The sequence below is a fragment of the Nuphar pumila genome, chromosome 14 (genome assembly GCF_984573655.1).
Source record: "Nuphar pumila chromosome 14, dmNupPumi1.hap1.1, whole genome shotgun sequence".
In the NCBI taxonomy this organism is placed as follows: domain Eukaryota; kingdom Viridiplantae; phylum Streptophyta; class Magnoliopsida; order Nymphaeales; family Nymphaeaceae; genus Nuphar; species Nuphar pumila.
The window spans coordinates 1430010-1451397 of NC_143262.1; the positions used below are offsets into that span (position 1 = coordinate 1430010).

The 21388-nt window shown below is 39.9% G+C and overlaps 1 protein-coding gene across 1 annotated transcript; it reads right to left on the reverse strand.

Annotated features, from left to right (window-relative positions):
* Positions 1–1289: 1289 nt before the first annotated feature.
* LOC149816023 (Clathrin adaptor complexes medium subunit family protein) lies at positions 1290–20594 on the reverse strand. The gene is made up of 13 exons (XM_089986668.1): positions 20471–20594; positions 20095–20189; positions 19295–19498; positions 18622–18738; positions 18384–18512; positions 13388–13514; positions 12138–12241; positions 11772–11880; positions 11567–11657; positions 3428–3515; positions 3264–3324; positions 3053–3126; positions 1290–1704 (listed from the first exon to the last, which is right to left on the reverse strand). Coding segments are annotated over exons 1-9 (945 nt in total). The 5' UTR covers positions 20529–20594; the 3' UTR covers positions 1290–1704; positions 3053–3126; positions 3264–3324; positions 3428–3515; positions 11567–11655.
* Between the last annotated feature and the right edge of the window lie 794 nt (positions 20595–21388).

The window sequence follows — 21388 nt, forward strand, 5'->3', positions numbered from 1 at the left end:
CAAATTTCTATTCCCCCCTCATTGAGCCATCTGCATCTTGATTTTTGTTTCTAGATTTCTTTTTCTGAGGCAATGTTAATTCTTTTAGAATTTGTCTTTCATCTCCTTCCTCCATCTCCTTTTGGCAGGCTTCAAGCTCCTTTCCAATGGCCTTAATTCTAGACAAGATATGACCAATGTTGTTTTTGTTCCAATCCTCGAGTCAATTAAGTTTCACTACTTTGTACATAGGGTAACCATACAATCTCATCTCCCAGCAGGATTTGATAACTTCTCCACAACCTTCTTTAAGTGTTCAAAATAAAAAAAAAAATAGAGGATGCCACACATCTCCATTGTGACCTGACAGTGTTGGGATATTCATGGACCCATCGCTCATTCACCAAGGACCTATCCAAGCGTCCTGCACAGAATCTCATTCCATGTTGCCCATTCTGCCATGTGTATTGTGGACCTCGCATGTACCGCATTTGTGAGTTCATATTGAGGAATCATATCAATAAAAAGGTGTGAGCCCTCATGACTGGGGGTGGCAAAATCTGACACAACCTATCAACCCAACCCGCCCGGGTTCGTGTTTAGCTTAAACAGGTCCATGTCGTAAACGGGTCAACCCGCCTAACCCGTTTATTAAACGGGTCGGGTTCGTGTTAGGGGTATGCCAACCCGTTCGACTCGTTTAATAAACGAGTTAGGCAAGCGGGTCAACCCGTTTACACAAACCCGTCAACCTGCAACCAGTTTATATTTAAAATGATTATTAAATTCGCAACCCGTTTGTAATTCAAAGTAGTAATCGTGTCGACCCATTTTAAAGACACTTTTAAGTATTTAAAACCTGCCCTACGGAACTGACAAGACTTGAGTGCAATAGCATTAAATGTGAGAGAGAGAAAGATGTAAAAAATTAATCGCAGAGCTGACAAGGCTTTTAGAGCAATGGCATTAAATGTTCTCATCTGAAAAAAGCATTAATTTTTTTTCTGGGACATCAAAATTTCCCACCAGTCTACCCTTTTAACATGTCATTTTCAAGTGTTTAATATCACTTTTGTAGCTTATCATCTTTTGTAACTATGGTTAAGGCAACTAGGCAAGTTTTGGGGGAGAAAAAGTAGAAGACACTATCATCTGAGCAATTTCTTTAAAAGGTAAGAATTTTTTAGATATTTAAAAACTGAGGCAATTAAGCATAAATTCATCATAATCAGGCACCTATATGTAAATTACCCACAAAAAACTGATCCCAATACAGAACAGGTGGGCTCCCCATCCAACAAGAAACAAACTTGGGAGCGGTAGAGAGCACAGCAGAAATAAATTAGGGTGAATCCAATCTAACATGTCCAAAGCAATACTTACCTCCCAATGGATCGGCTCGGTGGGAACCAGGAGGATCCTATTTGTTGTATCAACTAAATTGGAGAACAAATTTTAATTTCAGAGCGACTCCATGAAGACACGAAAATGAAGACAATTATTTCCTCTCACAAGAACAGGCGCCCTCTGTCAATTCTTCCTCAGAAATATTTCTAGTTCAGCAACACGCACACCCACAAACACACACACACATACACACACAAAGCAAGAGCCTGGATCCGCCAATCATAAACGGGCAACGTATGAATTTGCATGTGTCACGTATCTCACCCATCGATATGGATTATGCGTCTTTGATTTCTTTGCTATCTGCAAATATCGTACCTGTGCCCAACAAGAAACAGATGCATCATTTGCAGTATACGAATGGCATGTAGACTAGTCAAAATTTTGCAGCAAGAAACATGAGCATCCAACGGTGCTTGCATGGTTATTGATCCCTACAGTCAACAATCAAACGACTTCTTTTTAAAAGACGGGAGGCACTTCTGCCTCGAAACTTGCAGCTAGAGACAACCTTTTAATCGTGCTTGCATAGTAATCGTTCCCAGCAGTAACAATAAAATGACATTCTTTTTAACGAGAGAGGATGCTCCAAGACTGATAATCAGCAACTTAAGATCATTCAAATATGCTTTCCCCTATAGGCTGTAGGCATATGATTTCGTTGTCATTCACAAGCATAGAATATGCAGCTGTTTGTATCTGAAAGGCCGATGACTTTTGAAAACATAGTTCACCAGCATTGACACCCACACCCACAGCTTCTGAGTAAGGCAATTTCACCATTTTTCTCAGGAAAATCTTAGGAATTTCATAAAAAGGAAAATTTAGGAAAATTTTGAGAAAATGGATTTGTTATTAGTGAGAAAAAATGTGAAAGTATCAATAACATAGAAAATTTGTTAAATTGACCCAATTAAAACAATATATATCAGAATTTTTCCTTGAGATTCCTGTCATTTTTGTGATATTTTCTGATCTTTTGAAGAATATACTGAAAATCTACATCACAGGGAAACACCATTTTGGGTGTGTCCCTGTGACATGCCCAGACATGCTGAAACAGACACTGATGCATACAGGCATTATTTTAACATTTTCTACTAATAATTTAATATTATTTTAGCAAAATTTGTACTTTTTTACTATTAAAATATCAAAAAATAGTTTTTATTGATTAAAAAATTAAAATATTGTGTGTATTCTTTTGTCCTATTTCCTAAAGAAATCCAAAATTACAAGTCAAACTCGCATCATGTGTCCTCATGCCGATGTATCTTTGTGACATACCTTAAAATTAAAAAATAAACATGTTTTTTCAACACCTGCAAGACATTTCTTATTTTGAAAATATTGATAATCAGTGTGATTATGCTTGAAAAATAGACTCAGTAAGTAAATTGGTGAATTGCCGGAATTGCACGACAAACAGACTGGCACAACAAGTCAAAGAACAGATAGATATACATGAACACTAGCCTAACTCAAGTCTGCATGAATTTATTCCAGAAAAATCAACTAGGCATTGTGTAAGAAGAAAAGTGCGCCAAAAAATTCACACTGGGTAACAAAAGGCTGGTCAATTATTTCTCTTGGGTTCCTTCATTGTGGCAGATGAAAATACATGAGCAAAGATAGCATCATCAGCTTTTAGATGCAAGTTAGTTACCTGAAGCCTGGAAGCATTGTACATTGGAATTGTGAAATTCATGCTCACTGGCCCTGCTTCTCTCATTATATTTGCTGTTTCAGATGCAAATGCAAGTACTATTAGAATAAACTCATATATAATAGTTCACAGAGAACGAAGAAAAAGGAAAAAAGGAAGCTTTAATCAATAAATGGAAATAAAGCAACAAGTCAACCAAAATTGTGTCTACCGTGTGATTCCTGTGACAATGTAAGTTTTGCACGTAAAGTATGCTCAGATCCACCAACAATCTGGAAAATTGTTTCTGCAGTCAGTCAAACATGTAACAAGCCTACTGTATACGGTAGATGATTAAGCATAACCAATACTCAGAGCCAACATAAAGAAAAGTGCCTTTTTCAAACTCCATTCGAGTTTTTTATTTGCTTCCTTGAAGTCGGTAGTTTGACCTACTGCGCCAGGTTCCAACTCGTAGCTAACCCTGTAGAAACATAAACAATGAACTTTGTTGGAATTAAGTTCGAACACACACACGTCGAGATCGATCAAAGCAAGGTAAAGAGAGCAAAACACAAGAATTAAAGTGGTTTGGCACGTAGCCTACGTCCACGGAGCAGCAACAAAGAACTCTTCTTCACTGTAACAAAGAGAATACAAGAGAGGCCCCAAGATACTTCAGCACTTTGCATCCAAAATCCCAAAGCCTAAGATGGATCCAACATCCCTACTAGAGGCCCCTTTTATAACCCATACACGAGACAACCAAGTCCTATTATGACTCTTCCTCACCCCATACGTAAGGCTTACCCACAAAGACTCCTTTCCAATACAAAAGAAAGAGTCAAAAGGACACAAGGTACTATGAAAAGGACTTAACAAAAAAAAGACTCCTATAATTAGGTCTTCACGTGGATATAGGAAACTTGGGTTGCAAGGTTTCCAATCCCAACATTCTCCCATTTGAAGACTAATTTCTTCAATTGTGTGGAAAATCACCTCTTTACTGCTACCCAACGTCACCATAGATCAAGTGACCACTAGCCCAAAAGAAGCCCTACATTGTTCAAACTTCTCTTTCTCAATAGGCTTAGTTAATGTATCTGCTACTTTGTCTTTGGTGCCAACCTTATGAAACAAGACCTCATCATCAATAAGATCATGACAAGGTGATATTGAACATCAATGTGCTTAGTCTGAGCATGAAAAATTGGATTTCTTGCCAGATGAATGGCACTTTGACTATTACAATAAATTGTAACCTTCTTTTGATGAATTCCCGGATCTTCAATCAATCTCTTCAACCATATGGCCACTTTGCAAGCATGTGTAATCACCATGTATTCTGCCTCAGTAGTCGACAATGCTACTATGGATTGTAGCCTTGATATCCACCCAACAGCACCACTGGCTAAAGAAAACACATAACCAGTTGTAAACCATTGCATGTCCTGATCACCTGCGAAATCGGCGTCCACAAAACTAAACAAGTTTAGACTATCTCCATTGTAGCAAATACTAGCATCTGAAGTACCCCTCAGATAATGAAAAATTCTTTTCATGATACTCCAGTGAGCTCTCCCTGGATTCACAATATACTTGCGAACTGTTCCCACTGCTTGTGCAATGTCAAGTCTTGTGCAAACCATGGCAAACATAAGGCTTCCTAGTTCCTACTGCAGATGAATACGGTACCTGAGACATGTCTTCCTTTTCTGCATCTGAGCTAAGGGACTGTTTGGAAGACAACTTATAGCCAACAAAAAACAGGGTAGACAGGTTTGGCATCCTGCATCTTAAAATGATTCAAAATCCTGCCAACATATCTCTTTTGAGTTATCCAAACTTTTCTATTGCTTTTATTCCTATGTAATGTCACCCCAAGTATCTGATTGGTTGCCCACAAATCCTTCATATCAAACTTCCTAGCCAACTGAGCCTTTAAGGTTGCAATCTCATTCTTACTTGTTCCTACAACCAACATATTATCAACATAGAGTAACAAAATCATAAAGCTCTCATTACCTGTAGAACGGTAATAGCCACAATGATCTGCGTATTTCTTTGGAATCCCAACCTCATAATGAAAGAATCAAATCGCTTATACCAACACCTTGGCGCCTGCTTCAAACCGTATAGAGATTTGGTCAACTTGCAAACCAACTTATTTTCTTCCATAAAGCCTTCGAGTTGAGATATAAATTTCTTCATCAAGATTCCCATGCAAAAGGGTTGTTTTCACATCTAATTGTTCTAGTTCCAATCTAGAATCACGGTCATACTCAAAACAACACGAATCATGGTCATGTGAACAACTGGAGAAAAAAATCATTAAAATCAATACCTGCTTGTTGAGCATAACCCTTAGCTACAAAACAAGCCTTGTATATTTCAATATTTTCAGCAGCATCCTTTTTCAACTCATACACCCATCTGCAACCAATGGTTTTCCTGCCCTTGAGCAACTCAGCCAATCCCCAACTCTTGTTTCTCTGCAAAGCTTCCATCTCTTCTTCCATGGACAACCTCCACTTTGTTGCATCAACAGATTTGCACGCTTCTCTAATATATCGTTCTCCTCTGTGATACATATGTTGTGACATAGTCCTGAAGCCAAGTGGGTTCTCTGCGATCACACACAGGCCGACCTTGATCGGCAACTGTTTCTGGAATATCAAGATCACCATGCTCTTGTTCAGTATCTTCTCCATGGACATCTACCTCTGGGGTGTTAGGTAGACTCATTATTCTTTCTGGAGAATCAATCTTGACCATCTCTTGTGTTGGAGTTTTTTACCCTGCTTCACTTTTCTGCAAAGAATCTTCATTGAAAACTACATCACGGCTAATCATAATTTTGTGGGTGGTAGGATCCCACAATCTGTACCCTTTTATCCCTTTTGGATAGCCAAGAAAAATACACCTTTTGGACCGCACATCAAGCTTGGTTCTTTGCTCTTTAGGAATCCAAACATAAGCATCACAACCAAAAGTATGCAGGAAAGAGTAGTCAACTGGCTTATGGCCCATATCTCTTCTGGAATTCAGCAATCAGGTGCTCGAAAAGGAGATCGGTTCATTAGATAACATGTCGTACTGATAGTTTCTGCCCAAAAAGCACTAATCTAGCCCAGCCATGCTCAACATACTTCAAGAACGATCTATGAGAGTATGCTTCATACGTTCAGCAACACTTTTGTGGTGCATTCCCTGGAAATATTGGTTGCCTATCAATATCGTGCTCACAGCAAAACTCCTTAAAATCATTGTTAGTATACTCTGTTCCATTATCAATTCTCAAACATTTAATTGTCTTCCCCTTTTGGTTCTCAACAAATGCTTTAAACTTCTTAAAACAAGCAAGAACTTCATTCTTCCTTTTGAACATATAGACCCATACTTTTCTGGAGAAATCAATAAAAGAAACAAAATACTTTGCCCCACCAAGAGATTCAATAAGAGACTCCCAAGTATCAGAATGTACTAAATCTAATACATCTTTACTTTTGTTTTTAGATGAATCAAAAGGTATTTTTGAGTACTCACTAAATATGCAATCTTCACATAAATCTAAAGTAGATTTCAAACCTGGAAGTATATTCCAATACGAAGTACCTTTAGTTCTTGCTCGCTCATGTGACCCAAATGCCTATGTCATGTAATTGTCACCGCATTAGCAACAATAGCATCACCGACCAAGGTATCACCAATCAACTTGTACAGATTGTCCTGTAACTCTCCCTTTGCAACCACGAGCACACCTTTGACAATATTTAATCGGCCCTTTTCTCTAGAAAATCTAAAACCATCTTGGTTAAGTCTTCAAAAAGATAATAAGCTTTTCCTTAAATCTGGAACATGCCTCACATTAGAAAGTGTCCTTGTGAAGCCATCGAACATCTTGATTCTGACATCTCCGATTCTAGTTATTCTAAATGAGTTTGATTTCCCATGTAAACAGTACCTATGTTGCATGGTTGATATGTTTAGAACTATGTCACAGGGATTCGTCTAGCAGGGTGCCGCACCCGCGTCGACGCGAAGCGGGTGCGGTCAACCCGACCCTGGGTGTGGTCAACGCACCCAGGGTCATTTTGGTCCAATTTTTTAGACTTAAAAAAATTTGCCAAGAAATTTTTTTTTAATATGTCACAGGGATTCTCCAACTAGGTGCCACACCCGCATTGACCCTGGGTGCAGTCAACGCACCCAGGGTCATTTATGTCCAACTTTTGGACTATATATATATATATATATATATATATATATATATATATATATATTTGCCGCACCCCCGCACCCGGGTCTTTTGGAAGTGTTGCATCCCCGCACCCGCACCCATGTGACATAGGTGTAGAAGTAGTCTCTACATGGAGACCTATGTCACAGGGACTCGGCAAAACAGGTGCCGCACCCGCGTCGACGCGACGCGACGCGGGATCGCGTGCGGGTGCGGCACCGGGTGCGGTCAACACGACCCTGGGTGCGGTCAATGCACCCAGGGTCATTTTTGTCCAAATTTTTGGGCGAAAAAAAAATTCCCCCCCCCCCCCGATGAAAATGAGGAGGATTAGGGCAAAAAAAATATTTGCCCTAATCTCTCCTCTCTCTCCCCCTGAGCTCGAGCTCTCCCATCGCCGCCCCAGCTCCGCCGCCCCCAGCGTCGCCGCCCCCAGCGCCGCCGCCCCCAGCTCCGCCTCCCAGACTCCTCCTCTCAGCTGGCAGGTATGTCTCTCGTCTTCTTGGGTCGGCTGGGGAGGGGGCGAGCACCCCCCCCCCCCCTCTCTCGGTCTCTTGTTGGGTCGGCAGGGGAGGGGCTGAGCCTCCCCTGCTCCCTCATTTTTCGGCACAGGAGGGGCCGAGCCCCTCCCCCATCTACCTCTTTTTTTTGGGTCGACAGGGGAGGGGCCGAGCCCCTCCCCCATCTTTTTTTTTTTTTGGGTCGACAGGGGAGGGGCCGAGCCCCTCCCCCATCTTTTTTTTTTTGGGTCGACAGGGGAGGGGCCGAGCCCCTCCCCCATCTTTTTTTTTTTTTTGGGTCGACAGGGGAGGGGCGGACCCTCCCCCATCTTTTTTTTTTTGGGTCGACAGGGGAGGGGCCGAGCCCCTCCCCCATCAGTTTTTTTTTTGGGTCGACAGGGGAGGGGCCGAGCCCCTCCCCCATCTGTTTTTTTTTTTTGGGTCGACAGGGGAGGGGCCGAGCCCCTCCCCCATCAGTTTTTTTTTTGGGTCGACAGGGGAGGGGCCGAGCCCCTCCCCCATCTTTTTTTTTTTTTGGGTCGACAGGGGAGGGGCCGAGCCCCTCCCCCATCAGTTTTTTTTTTTTTTGGGTCGAAAGGGGAGGGGCCGAGCCCCTCCCCCATCTTTTTTTTTTTTTGGGTCGACAGGGGAGGGGCCGAGCCCCTCCCCCATCTTTTTTTTTTTTGGGTCGACAGGGGAGGGGCCGAGCCCCTCCCCCATCTTTTTTTTTTTTGGGTCGACAGGGGAGGGGTCGAGCCCCTCCCCCATCTGTTTTTTTTTTTTTTTTGGGTCGACAGGGGAGGGGCCGAGCCCCTCCCCCATCTTTTTTTTTTTTGGGTCGACAGGGGAGGGGCCGAGCCCCTCCCCCATCAGTTTTTTTTTTTGGGTCGACAGGGGAGGGGCCGAGCCCCTCCCCCATTTGCTCTCTTAGTTATTTGATTATTTTTTAGTTTTCATTTAAATATACTTGTATTGTATTTATCATTTTCAAATTGGGTTTAGAATGCAGACAAGGAACATCCAAATTTTGGAATGTAAACCCATAAGAGTGTGACTTCGAGGGAGAACATGAATTCAACGTAACAAACATAGATTTAGCTGAGCCCAGTATTCCTTCTAATAATGCATTTGATGATGAAGAAGAAAATTATTAGCATCCATTACTTCATCAGGATATACTTTGGTATGTAATTTAGTTCTTTTATGCATACTTATTTGATTGATATTTAGGTCGATTTATGTAATTGCTTTACTTATTTGATTGATAATTTGATATTTAGGTTGATATACTGCATGCATGATGAATCATATTATGAGTTTATGACAATGTTTACTGTTAAATGTTAAACTGTTAAAACTTCAAAATTTTATATATAGATATATATATATCTATATATATATATATATAAATTTTTTTTTTACATTTTTGCCCCTGCCGCACCCTCGCACCCGGGTTTTTTGGAAGTGCCGAATCCCCGCACCCGCACCCGCACCCATGTGACATAGATGGAGACATATGGAAGGACACACCAGAATCGATGATCCAATCATGCTCCAAGCTATCACCGGGGATAACAAAGAGCACCTCTCCATCTTCACATGAAACATATTCTCGTCTATGTTTCCTTGAGAAGCCTTCGAACTTGTCTTTGGTTCCTTAGAATCAGGTTTGGGATTCACTTGGTTTGACTGGCACTTCCCTTTGGAGTCTTGCTCCAAGCTATCACCGGGGATAACAAAGAGCACCTCTCCATCTTCACATGAAACATATTCTCGTCTATGTTTCCTTGAGAAGCCTTCGAACTTGTCTTTGGTTCCTTAGAATCAGGTTTGGGATTCACTTGGTTTGACTGGCACTTCCCTTTGGAGTCTTGCAATCTATACTTAGATGGCTTTTCTTTTGACACTTCCAACACCTCACGGTTTTGCGGCCTTTCGACTTGGACCTGGATTGTTTTCTCCCACTCTTTTCCCATTCCATAGATCTGCCTCTTGCCATCATTGCATCAGCAGAAGAAGTTGAGGAACTCATACCTAATTTAGGGCGACTTTCTTCAGCAAGCAAGGTAGAAACAACTGGCCCCATGTTGAGATCCTTAGTGTTTCCAATTTTCATAATCAATCCATCCCACAAATCAAGCATCGAACACAAAAATGATGCAATCTTTTCTTTTTCTTCAATCTTGACCTCTACAACAATCAATCAGCTAATCAAGTTGTTGAAGTTATTAAAGTGTTCTTGCAATGAAGAATCTTCTTTCATTCTCAAGTTATAGAGTTGGTGACGGAGAAAGATCTTGTTAGACATAGACTTTCTCTCGTAGATGTTTCTCAATTTGTCTCACAAACCCTTACCAATAGCTTGATCAGACACATTGAATAACACTGAATCATCAAGTGCAAGAAGTAAATCTGACATTGCTATCTGATTTTTCTTATTGAAATCATCATCAATTAACCCTATGGGTTTCTTTGCACTACGTTCGAATGCCATGGCACAATCAACCTTCACAAGCACCGCGTTCATCTTCAACTTCCACATGGCATAGTTGGTTTCGTTGAACTTTGACACTTTGAACTTGGTGGAAGACATCTTGCACAGGCAACGAACTTGATGATCTCGAACTTTGGAAGCTCCTCACGAACCCCAAGCTCTGATACCAGATGTTGGAATTAAGTTTGGGCACACACGCATCGAGATCAATCAAAGCAAGGTAAAGAGAGCAAAACATGAGATTGAACTTGGTTCGACATGTATGCCTACATCCACGGGGCAGCAACAACAAACTCTTCTTCACAGTATCAAAGAGAATACAAGAGAGAGGACCCAAGATACTTCAACCCTTGCATCCAAAATCCCAGAGCCTAAAATGGATCCAACGTCCCTATCAGAGTCCTCTTTTATAACCCATACACATGAGACAACCAAGTCCTATTATGACTCTTCCTCACCCCATACTTAAGGCTTACCCACAAAGACTCCTTTACAATACAAAAGAGAGAGTCAAAAGGGCACAAGAAAGGTACTATGAAAAGGATTTAATAAAAAAAGATTCCTACTATAATTAGGTCTTCACATGGATCTAGGAAACTTGAGTTGCAACGTTTCCAGACCCAACAAACTTGGTCAAGAGAAATGGTTTTTTTTGGGGGGAGAACAAGGAAAGTGAAGTTAGAGGTAGAATCATCTATTATTTATTTGTATAAAATCACGTCTTTGGATCATAATGGAAGCAGTGGTGGCAACTGCAGAATACCATTTGTGGGACAGGCCTTCTCGCCTATGGAGATGAAAGCATCTACTCTAAAACATGAATGCAAATATAGATTTATAATTCCTTTTTTTGGGATCTCACAAAAGTCAACTCAAAGAAGACTTTTTTTGCCTCACTCAGCCATCTTTAACGAATTGATTGGAGACCTCAGATTTCCATCAGATCCCTAAATCTGACGCCTAGTTCTCTTGCTGTATTCAACAACTATCACCTTCAGGGTAAACTAGGACCGACAAAAGAAGATCATGACAAATAAAATGTTTAGTTTAACTGTTTGAACTGTTACAAGAAGCTATACCAGTGCTCCTTCAAAAAGCATCAAGGTAGAATATGCTACTCTTGACAGATAAAAGTTCACCAGTATTACTAATTTTTGCTATAGAAAATAGGTGCCAAACAACGTGGCCAGTACCGCAACATGTGAGAAGGCAGGGTAGACATCTATATTACTATAGCCATCTCAAGCACTTATCTGGATTACAAAAAAGATACACTAGCTGAACAGTTAATAAGGCAGGACCTTGTTGTGTAAGTTGGTAGCGGCATATATACTGAGATTGTGTTTGCAGTGATGGTGGGAGAGAAATCAGCCCGCACTTTCAAAATTACTTCTGCCTGAAGATCAAAATGAAAGGTCATTATACTGATCTGAGACTACTCTCAATTCACTAACATAATTACAAATCATGAATTTGTGGCCCTTAAATAGTTGATGGTATGCCTACATGCCTTGAAAGCTCCAGCTTCTTCTATGACTGCGTTCACTCGAAAGGGAGGCTTGAATTCCTGAGTCATGCGATAGTTCATGACAGAAAATTCTCCATCATGTGGTACCTGTAGATCATACAATAATAGAAATAACTTTAAACAGAAAACTGCAATGCATCAAACACAAAATTAGCTCAAGGTTTGAAAAAGGCTGTCAAGATTGTAACCGCAGCCATTCAGCATCGAACACCATCATTATCAACCAAACTCCATAGTCCTTGTTTAATTGAAACTTGATCAAATAACACCAACTAACAATCAGGAACTTTAAGCCTTCAAAAATGACAACCAGAAAATGAGTCTATTTCCAACTTAATACCCACCAGAGTCAATGTTCTGTCCAAGTCAAAATTATCAAGATGCACAGACTCATGGAAATTACAGTCATCCAATATCACTGGCCCCACTCCAGCAGAACTGTTGTAACCTGAGATAAACGACAAGTGATCAAGTTATAATTCTCTGCGGTCAGAAATGTATGTACCTCCTATATTAGGAACAGAAATCTACACAATCAGCAAAATAACTTAGACAAAATGAATTAAGTGAACTGGGAGAAAAAAAAGAAAAGATAAAATGTTTAATTGGAAATCTCATCTCATTTGGAAATAGGAAACTTAGCAACCAAGAAGAGAGCAATTTTATTCAAGACAGGCTGTCTGATCAGAAATCTGCATAAAGTTCACTGTCATTAAAATATGGTTTGGGACTTCAGTTGCAACCGATCAGCTGAAGATAACATTAGTCTTGTGAACATTCAGATGCATAACAAAACATCTGAGGTGACAACATTGGACATTGATGTGCATATAACACAAGTTTCCCCAAAAGGATGTCATTTCCTTCAAGGCAACACTGACTTAAGCAACCACTAAGGATAAATTGATATTGGCAATCCTTTCCTTGCAGGAGTAAGAGATAATCCTGCCATCATTTCAGGGAAAAAAAACACCTGACTAAACTGGCTTCGCCTCGCAATTGCACAGGTCTAGCCTACCAAATTGAACTAGTAAAGAAAGACCTTAGATTATTAAGGAAAAAAAACACTCTCATAATGCACGCTTCTACAAATATTCCATCCTGGGCTCCTTTGATATAGTCATCAATACCAACTGCTAGATAGCAAGATGTTATGCATTTGTGCCTTCAAAACCCTTACAAAGAAAAGAGAAAAAATGTTGAACGAGAGGATGCCCCTACATGTTTAAAGGATTGTCAAGCATGCTTTTAATGATTTTAAATGTCGCAAAAGGAAAATGTTGATTTGTTAGTTTCAGTTTAAATGCCCTAAATGACCAAAATAAATGTACAGCTTTAACTAATAATTCAAGATCAAGATAATCAGATGCATTCAATGTCCTTATAATACACTTAGCATAAATCAATAAAATCAGTGAGTCTTTGACACTCATGGTAATAGTTTGTGAAAAAATGAATATAGAGCACCTAGATATATCCAGGTACCACCGCTAATACAGAAGCCGGATGCACTGCATTACCTCAATAGTGCATGTCACCAACAAACTGTTACATAAGACAGGTGGAGGAAAAAAAATGAAAAAAAGATGCATACCATAGGTAGAGCTTCCCCCTCTCCCAATGCTTAACTCTTCATTAAGTGCAAGACGGATCTCCGGGTTGCCAGTAAGATAGCTTTTCATTTGAATGGTCCCATCAATCTCAGAAGTCAAGATATAACCCTAATCCCAATAATATCAGCTTATATCCTCCAAAAGTGAATCAAGAAAAAAAGAAAAGTATCAAAGGAGCAGAAAGAACCATGGTCACCTATTATCTCAGAGAGATTTTCAAAAGTTGAAAAATCTCGGAACAATCTCATGAGTTTAAAATTTTGAAAAAAAAAATATAAATAACAACAAAAAAGCTAAGAAAATAACAACATTATTTTTCTTCCAAAATATAAAGAAACATGTTTTAAAGGTTTTAAATATAAAATAAACAAAAAAAAGGAAATGCAAACTTAAAAAAAAAAGTTTTCCCCAAAAATATCGTGATAATATCGAGATATTTTGAAAATACTGTGAGATATTACCTTTAATATCGGCTACTTTAAAATATCAGTATTTCTCGTGATATTTTCAAAATATTGCTGATATCGGTGACTGGAAAGAACAGATGTAGTGACTCAAATACTGATCAGAGGATTGAAAAAGCTGAAAGCAACATAGAACTGGTTCTAGATGAAGTAACATCTAACAAAGTTGCAAAATCATCTGGAAATAAAAGGAAGTCTATTCATGTAAAACAGAGTACCCTTTTGGATGTTTAAATCTTATGCTACTCAAGATGGTGTAAGAGATCAATGTTAGTATTTTGTTTGTCACATTCACAGACACAGATATGGATATAGCACAGATATGATAGTTTAATAAAGAGCATGACACAAGGACACAAAGATACACTTAGGGTGCACTTGGATAGCAAGGTGGGAATTCTGGTAATCAAGAACAGTGCTGTCAGAAGTAGAACATAGTATGAACTATGATATAACATGGTGTTTACAAACCAAAAGTAACAATAAATTTGTTCTGAGGAACTATACTAACAAAAAAGGAAATAACAAAAAGAAAATAAGTTTCAGTACAAAGGAAGCTGGCAAGATAGGAAATTTCCACATTCTAACACATTCTGCATCAAGTACAGGCTGGTTAGTCTTTAGCAAGCAACCACTTGTCTTCTTATTTTTCCTTTTTTTTCTTCATTGCATTTTATGATGCAAAAGAAGATATAATTGATTAGAAGAGCTTAATGTTCAAGAACTTATTCAGAACCATAATATATAAAAAGATGATAAAAAACAAGCCACCAGACAACCCTCATACAGTCATTAGATGACTATCTGTAACACAAAAAACAACTCTGTATGGATCCAGTATCATGTTTGCAGGCGGCCATCTGACCATCATCCAAAACTCAGGCGCCCATCTTACAATTGCAAATACTTAGCAACGGTTTCACACTTTTCCTATAAAACACATTCAATCGCACAAAAACCAGAGTCTCCGCCACGTAGCTAACAGTAAGAGAGGCTAATCTTGGGTATGCAAGATAGGGATGGCAAGTCTCCAACTAAAGTCAACTTGGGTCTTTAACTAAGTTCAACCATTGAAACTCTTTTGAGATACATGAAGCATTAAATCATTGCAGATACATCACAGCACAGTCAAAACAGCACCCCTACGGCTCTACCTGATACTTCTAAAAGTTTGCTAAATCTCTGACCCATGTAGACTGATAGGATATTTTTACCCTACATCTTTTTCAATCAGCTACGTCATTTGACATGATTATTATTAAGTTGCTTTCATTTCTTTGATTTAGACATGACTATTATCTGCTGTCATTTGACATACACTGAAACCATGTGTATTGAATCTATCATTTTAATCTTCTTAGACAACTTATTGAAAGATATAGAGAGAGGAACAAAGATTTGCATATGGTTTTTATTGATTTAGAGAAGGCATACGATAGAGTACCTAGGGACGTTCTCTGGTGGACAATGATGAAGAAAGGTGTTTCTCTAAAGTACATTAGTATAATTAAAGATATGTATGAAGGAGTAGTAACCAATGTCCGCACTTGTGGAGGGGTGACAACCAATTTTCCGATAACGGTTGGGTTACATCAAGGATCTGCTTTAAGCCCTTTCCTATTTGCGATAGTGATGGATGAGCTTACGAGATCAATTCAAGAAAATGTACCATGGTGTATGTTGTTTGCTGATGATATTGTTTTGATTGATGAGTCTAGAGCTGGGGTTAATGCTAAGTTAGAATTATGGAGACAGACATTGGAAGCTAGAGGTTTTAAGTTGAGTAAGAGTAAGACTGAATATATGGAATGTCGGTTTAGTAAGCAACGAAGTAGGGATGGGAGTGTAGTGAAGCTTGGTGAGCAAGATATACCGGTGAATGATTATTTCAAATATTTGGGATCCATCATTCAAAAGTATGGAGAAATTGATGGAGATGTAAATCATAGGATAAAGGTTGGGTGGATGAAATGGAAAAGTGCTACTGGAGTGCTGTGCGATCGTAGAATGCCATTGCGGTTGAAGGGAAAGTTTTATAGGACGACTATTAGACCCGCTTTACTATATGGTACGGAATGTTGGGCTGCCAAGAGACATCATATTCAAAAAATGAGTGTAGCTGAGATGCGGATGCTGAGATGCGGATGCTTAGATGGATGTGTGGAAATACAATAAAAGATAAGATTCGGAACGAAGAGATACGTAAGAAGGTAGGTGTTGCACCCATTGAAAATAAGATGCGAGAGAATCGTTTACGGTGGTTTGGACATATTCGGCGAAGGCCTAATGATGCTCCAGTTAGAAGGTTGGAGAAATGGGAAAATATATTAGTTAAAAGAGGTCGGGGTAGGCCTAGGAAGACTTGGATGGAGATGATAGGAAAGGATATGAATGCTTTGAACCTCACCGAGGACATGGCGTTGGATAGAAATGATTGGAGGAAAAGGATTCATGTGGAAGACCCAAAATGAATTTCTTTTTTGGTTCATATCGCTGACCCCAATTGTTTTGGGATGAAGGCGTAGTTGTTGTTGTTGTTGTTTTGTTGTATGTGTTTTACGGTATTTGTTAGACAAGGCAACATTCAAGAGGAGCTTAAGACCCCAGATAGTGACTAATGGAGTACTGATCTCAAATCTGAAGGGGAATTGACTATTGGATTAAGTTTTCTGAGCACATGAGAATGAAGAAGCAACTTGGTTCTTAAGATCACGAAGACTTTAGCTCTCTTTGTTGTCTTTATCTTTGTCTTTTTCAGTTAATACAATGTTTTTGCTTCTTGAATTAACTTCCAATGGTATTTTCAATCTAATAAACTGTAACTTTATTCAACAGTATTTCTTGACCTCTACAGTTCTACGTTTAATGTTCAACAACCTTCTATCTATGTCACATGGGCTCAGCTAATCGGGTGTCGCACCCGTATCGACACGATGCAGGTGCGGTCAACAGTACGCAGGTTTGTATTTATCCTATCTGGACTCGATCAACTCTGACCAAGTCCATTTTGGACCAAAAAAATTAAGAATGGGGGGAGGGTCTTTAGGGCACGACTCCATCTCCCTCCCCCGACTCCTCCCCCTCCCTGACCCCTCCTCTTCTGACGGCTCTTCCGACGACAGCGGCCCTCCTCGACCCCTCCTCTCCTCCTCCTCCTCCTCCTCCTCCTCCTCTCTCTCTCTCTCTCTCTCTCTCTCTCTCTCTCTCTCTCTCTCTCTCTCTCTCTCGTTGTCACAAGTGTGGAACCCAGCTCTGCTGAACCCAGGCCTGCTGTTAAAAAATTTATATATATATATATATATATATATATATATATATATATATATATATATATATATATATATATATATACTCCTGTACCCAAGCTTTTTTAAAGTATCGCCGCAGCTGCACCCATACCCATACCTACACCCACACCTATGTGACATAGCCTTCTATATTTCCTCTATCCATAATAAAAGAAAAACATGTTACCAACTTCTTTAACTGCACCTAGCAAAATATGATGTATTTGTGAAGGAAAAGAAAAGGACTTGTGAAGTTCTTACTTGTGTAACATAAGAAAATTAGGTCTCTTGCTTTCTCTCAAAGCACTCCATCATGTGCCTCCTCAAGAGGTCACAACTCTATTATTTGAGACATGCTGCTCACTTTCTAGATATATATTTACAATTACACCATTAAAACCCGCTGTCAACACTCTAATCTAAACAAGTTCCTACGAGGCTATGTCACAAAGACACGGCAAAATAGGCCACGTACCCGTGTCGACACAGCCCAACACGCGTACAGGTACCAGGTGCAGCACGGGTACAGGGGCCTATGTGTTGGGTTGGATCCAACTAAGACCCAACCTGAAACCCACAATCTCTTTTTTTTCCTGTCGAAACCTTCCCCCTTCCCACCCTCGGCAGTAGGAGGGGAGGAGAAGAATAGAGAGAGAGAGAAAGAGAGAGGTGTAGCACCTTCACTCTCTTCTTCTTCTTCTCTTACTCAGAGAGAGAGAGAGGCAATAGGTGGGGTTAACGGGAGAGAGAGGCAGTGGGGTGAGGTTACCGCGAGAGAGAGAGAGAGAGATGTGGGGTGGGGGTTACGAAGAGAGGGAGAGAGAAGCAGTGGGGTGGGGTTACCAAGAGAGAGGAGGGAAATATATATGTATATATTTTTTTTTCTTTAAATTATATTTTACCCTTTTTATATTAAATTATATTCTTTATATATATCTTGTGTCGCTGTACCCGCATTTTTTTAAAATGCTGTGTCGTACCCTCCGTACCCGCATCTGCACCCATGTGACATAGCTACAAGGACTTATCTTAAACCAAGATTATTAATCAGCTTATGCTGAAAATGAAATCACTTCACACTCTTCGTTTTCAATAGGTAATTATTTTCCCCAACACATGATGATTCCACTTTAGTCAAACACAAATATCTCAGGCTACCAAATCACTAGTAATTCTGGAAAAATAGTTCAAACTAGAGTCTAGCAAGAACTACAAGAAATACTCACACTGGAACTGAAAGTGACACTTATTTTCTCGATTATGTCAACAAATATTTCCTCCCTCTTTTTACCCCCAGGTTCATTGGCAACAACTGATTTTGTGACTGCTGTCCCTGGCATTCGTTTTGTCCCATGCTGAGAAACACACAAGAAACCAAACAAATGAAATTTGATTTTAGTAAAAGTCGAGTCTTCAGGATAGCTATTAACACATTATTAGAGCACATAGAATCATGTCAATTACCACAAACATGGCAGCGGGGCCAAGTGGTGGCATACGTGCAGCATCAACCACAATCGGCTCATTGAAGACATAAGACTTCAATGCCTCAGTAGAGGTAGTTTGTGGATAACCAAAGTCCTAGCAACAATATAAGGAATTATGTTAGATATCTGAAACATACAGGAATGATAATTTGGGGAGTAAAGAAAAAAAATTAAGTATGTTAAGTCTCAAGAAGTGTGATGAATACAATATCTCTAACAAGGTGTATTAGTGTGCACACAAACACACCCATGCAGACAGGGAGGGGAAGCACACACTTTCCTTTGGGTCTATATTTTATTTTCAAATCACATCTAATCTCCCGAGCCTATGCTTCCAGCATATGCTTGAGGCATGATTTTTTCAAAAAGCACCACTACAACTTAGTTGGATACCTTAGTTTTGGTCAAGCTCTTTCTTTACCAATCATCAGGGTGTCTATGCTAACATGCTATATTTTAATATATTATAAACTAAATCAAATTTATATCAGACCACTCCCACTTCAACTTTAGCAAGTGGTATCACAAGAGCAAGAAGAAACATATCCACATTATGAGTCAGAAAATAAAGAGTTTCTTCACGATCTTGTACCAATGTCATAAGAACATCCCAAAAAGAATCTACCAAATGCGTCAGCAAAAATACTTACAATAACTTCGTCAAGCAACTCATATACAAGAACAAAATTTTTTCTGAGTGAATCCTCATTAAGAACACCAAGGTAGTCTTTGACAACACGAGCAATCCTTTGTAATAGCTCCAGAACAAGAGAAGGAGACACATTGACCCTTGTTGTGGCAACGAATAGCAAACCAGCAACTTTAACATGTATATAGTTTACCCCATCTAAATTCTGCGTAGAGAACAAGAGAATCAGGGAAAGTGATAACACATGATCCAAACGAGAAGACATCAAAAACATTAGTCAATTGAATTCAACACCATTGCTTCACAAATTGGATATGAAATATGATGTGCGATGATCAATTGCGTAGGTAGATAGCATGCTTACTATGGTGGTACTCCATTGCTGTTATTTCCTATGTATATGGTTACAATTATCTACGTTCCCAGTCTGCCTTATATGGCTAATAACAGGACGACATGGTTTCATAAGAGATGGACGAGTTAAATGCCTACAACGCAATTCCTATTGTGTTTGATAACAGGAAAAAAAAAACACTAAATGGCGGAGATAAGTACTCCCAATTAAGGAGTTTCAGCTACTGGTACACCGAAAAATATTTAGTCTCCATGGATGCTGAACCAGAGAATCAGGCTCACCAGGAAAACACAGAATAGAACAGGAGAAAGAAAGGGGGGGAGAGGAGGAAACAACAAGCAAACACAATAAAAGGGAGACGATGAAGAAGAAGAAAAAATGTCAACAACAATTTTCGAGAGAACGATCTCTGCGTATACTTAACCTTTAAGTGAAGGAATACCTACAAAGACAGGCGGTGCCTCCTCGCTTTCGCCTCCCTTCCAAAACTTAACCTTGCGAAAGAACACCTCCGCGCTCCCTTTCTGCACTTCACCGCGATCTGCAGCAGCACAAAATAATCGTCAGGACGGACTCTATGCATGATCAATTCGAGATCGAGGCGAATTGAAGTGTATGACGAAACAACGATCTTTCGACCTAGAAAAAAGATTCGACGACCTATTTCTACGACGAGGAACCAGATCCACAATTAGGCGGATTTGAGCAAACATTGCGAGTGAGGGAAATGAAATGGCGCATGAAACCCTAGATGCAAGCGGAGCATTTGAATAGGAAGAAGCAGTTCTGAAGGAGGAAAGAGGGAAGGGTCGTGGAACTTACAATCGCGGAAGACGATGTTATCTCCTCTCTGAGATAACACGAAGAACTGACAGATCATGGCGCCCTCTCCTCCGTCGGTTTTCTTAGTCAGAGTCGAAACTCCAGATCCAGTGGTGGGCAAAACAAGGTGGGCAGCCAGCAAGCATCTACATAATACGGGGTAAGCCGTATGGACGCAAGCAGGTCGGGTCCAGTACCGAATCCGACCCGTATTTCGGATATAGCATCTCGTATCCGTATCCAGATCGGATCCGAAACATGCATTATATTTATCCAATTGATAGTTACCAGGAATCGAAATGGATACGGGAGCAATGCAATGCATGAAGCAGAAGGGGGAAAGCGAGTATTTTTTTATTTTTAATGACGATGTGAGCAGAAGAAGTGTGCTTGCAGTCCAGTCCCCCTTAGGGAGGTGCTTCCAGTAAGCATGGTCAGGGTCGTGTATGTATGCATGTGAAGTCAGAGTTGGGGTTGAAAAGAATCCAATTCAACTCTTTTTACATTTTAACCTTACATAAACGAAGAATATTGCTTGTCTTCCTTCTCGGAGCTGGTGCCACAAAGCTAAGAACAGATCAGAAACTGGGTCTCCAAATGAGATTCAAAATATTCTTGATCGGGACATTTCCAGTTTGGGGAAAAGAATGAGGTGCAATCAAATTGCACATTTTAAATGTATTGCTGTTAGGCATGTCAATGGGTCGGATTCAGGTCAGATGTAGCCAAATCCCAATATTTACACTTAATCGGATTTGGAATACTGAATCCAATTTTTAATCAGATCCAGATTTAGCTACTGAATCAGAGATTTGGGTCAGATATCAGGTTACATCGGACCCATTGACATCCCTAACTGCTGTGCTTGGATTGGACGCCCACTCGCTGCTGTTGGACCCACAGTTCACAGGATATGTG

Excerpts from the sequence above, each read along its gene's own strand:
- LOC149816023 (XM_089986668.1), bottom strand. The coding sequence starts at position 20,528 with ATGATCTGTCAGTTCTTCGTGTTATCTCAGAGAGGAGATAACATCGTC. Across the intron at positions 19,499-20,094 it reads AGGAGGCACCGCCTGTCTTT|AATTTAGATGGGGTAAACTA; the intron begins GTAGGTATTCCT and ends TTCTCTACGCAG. Across the intron at positions 11,881-12,137 it reads TGGACAGAACATTGACTCTG|GTACCACATGATGGAGAATT; the intron begins GTGGGTATTAAG and ends TATGATCTACAG.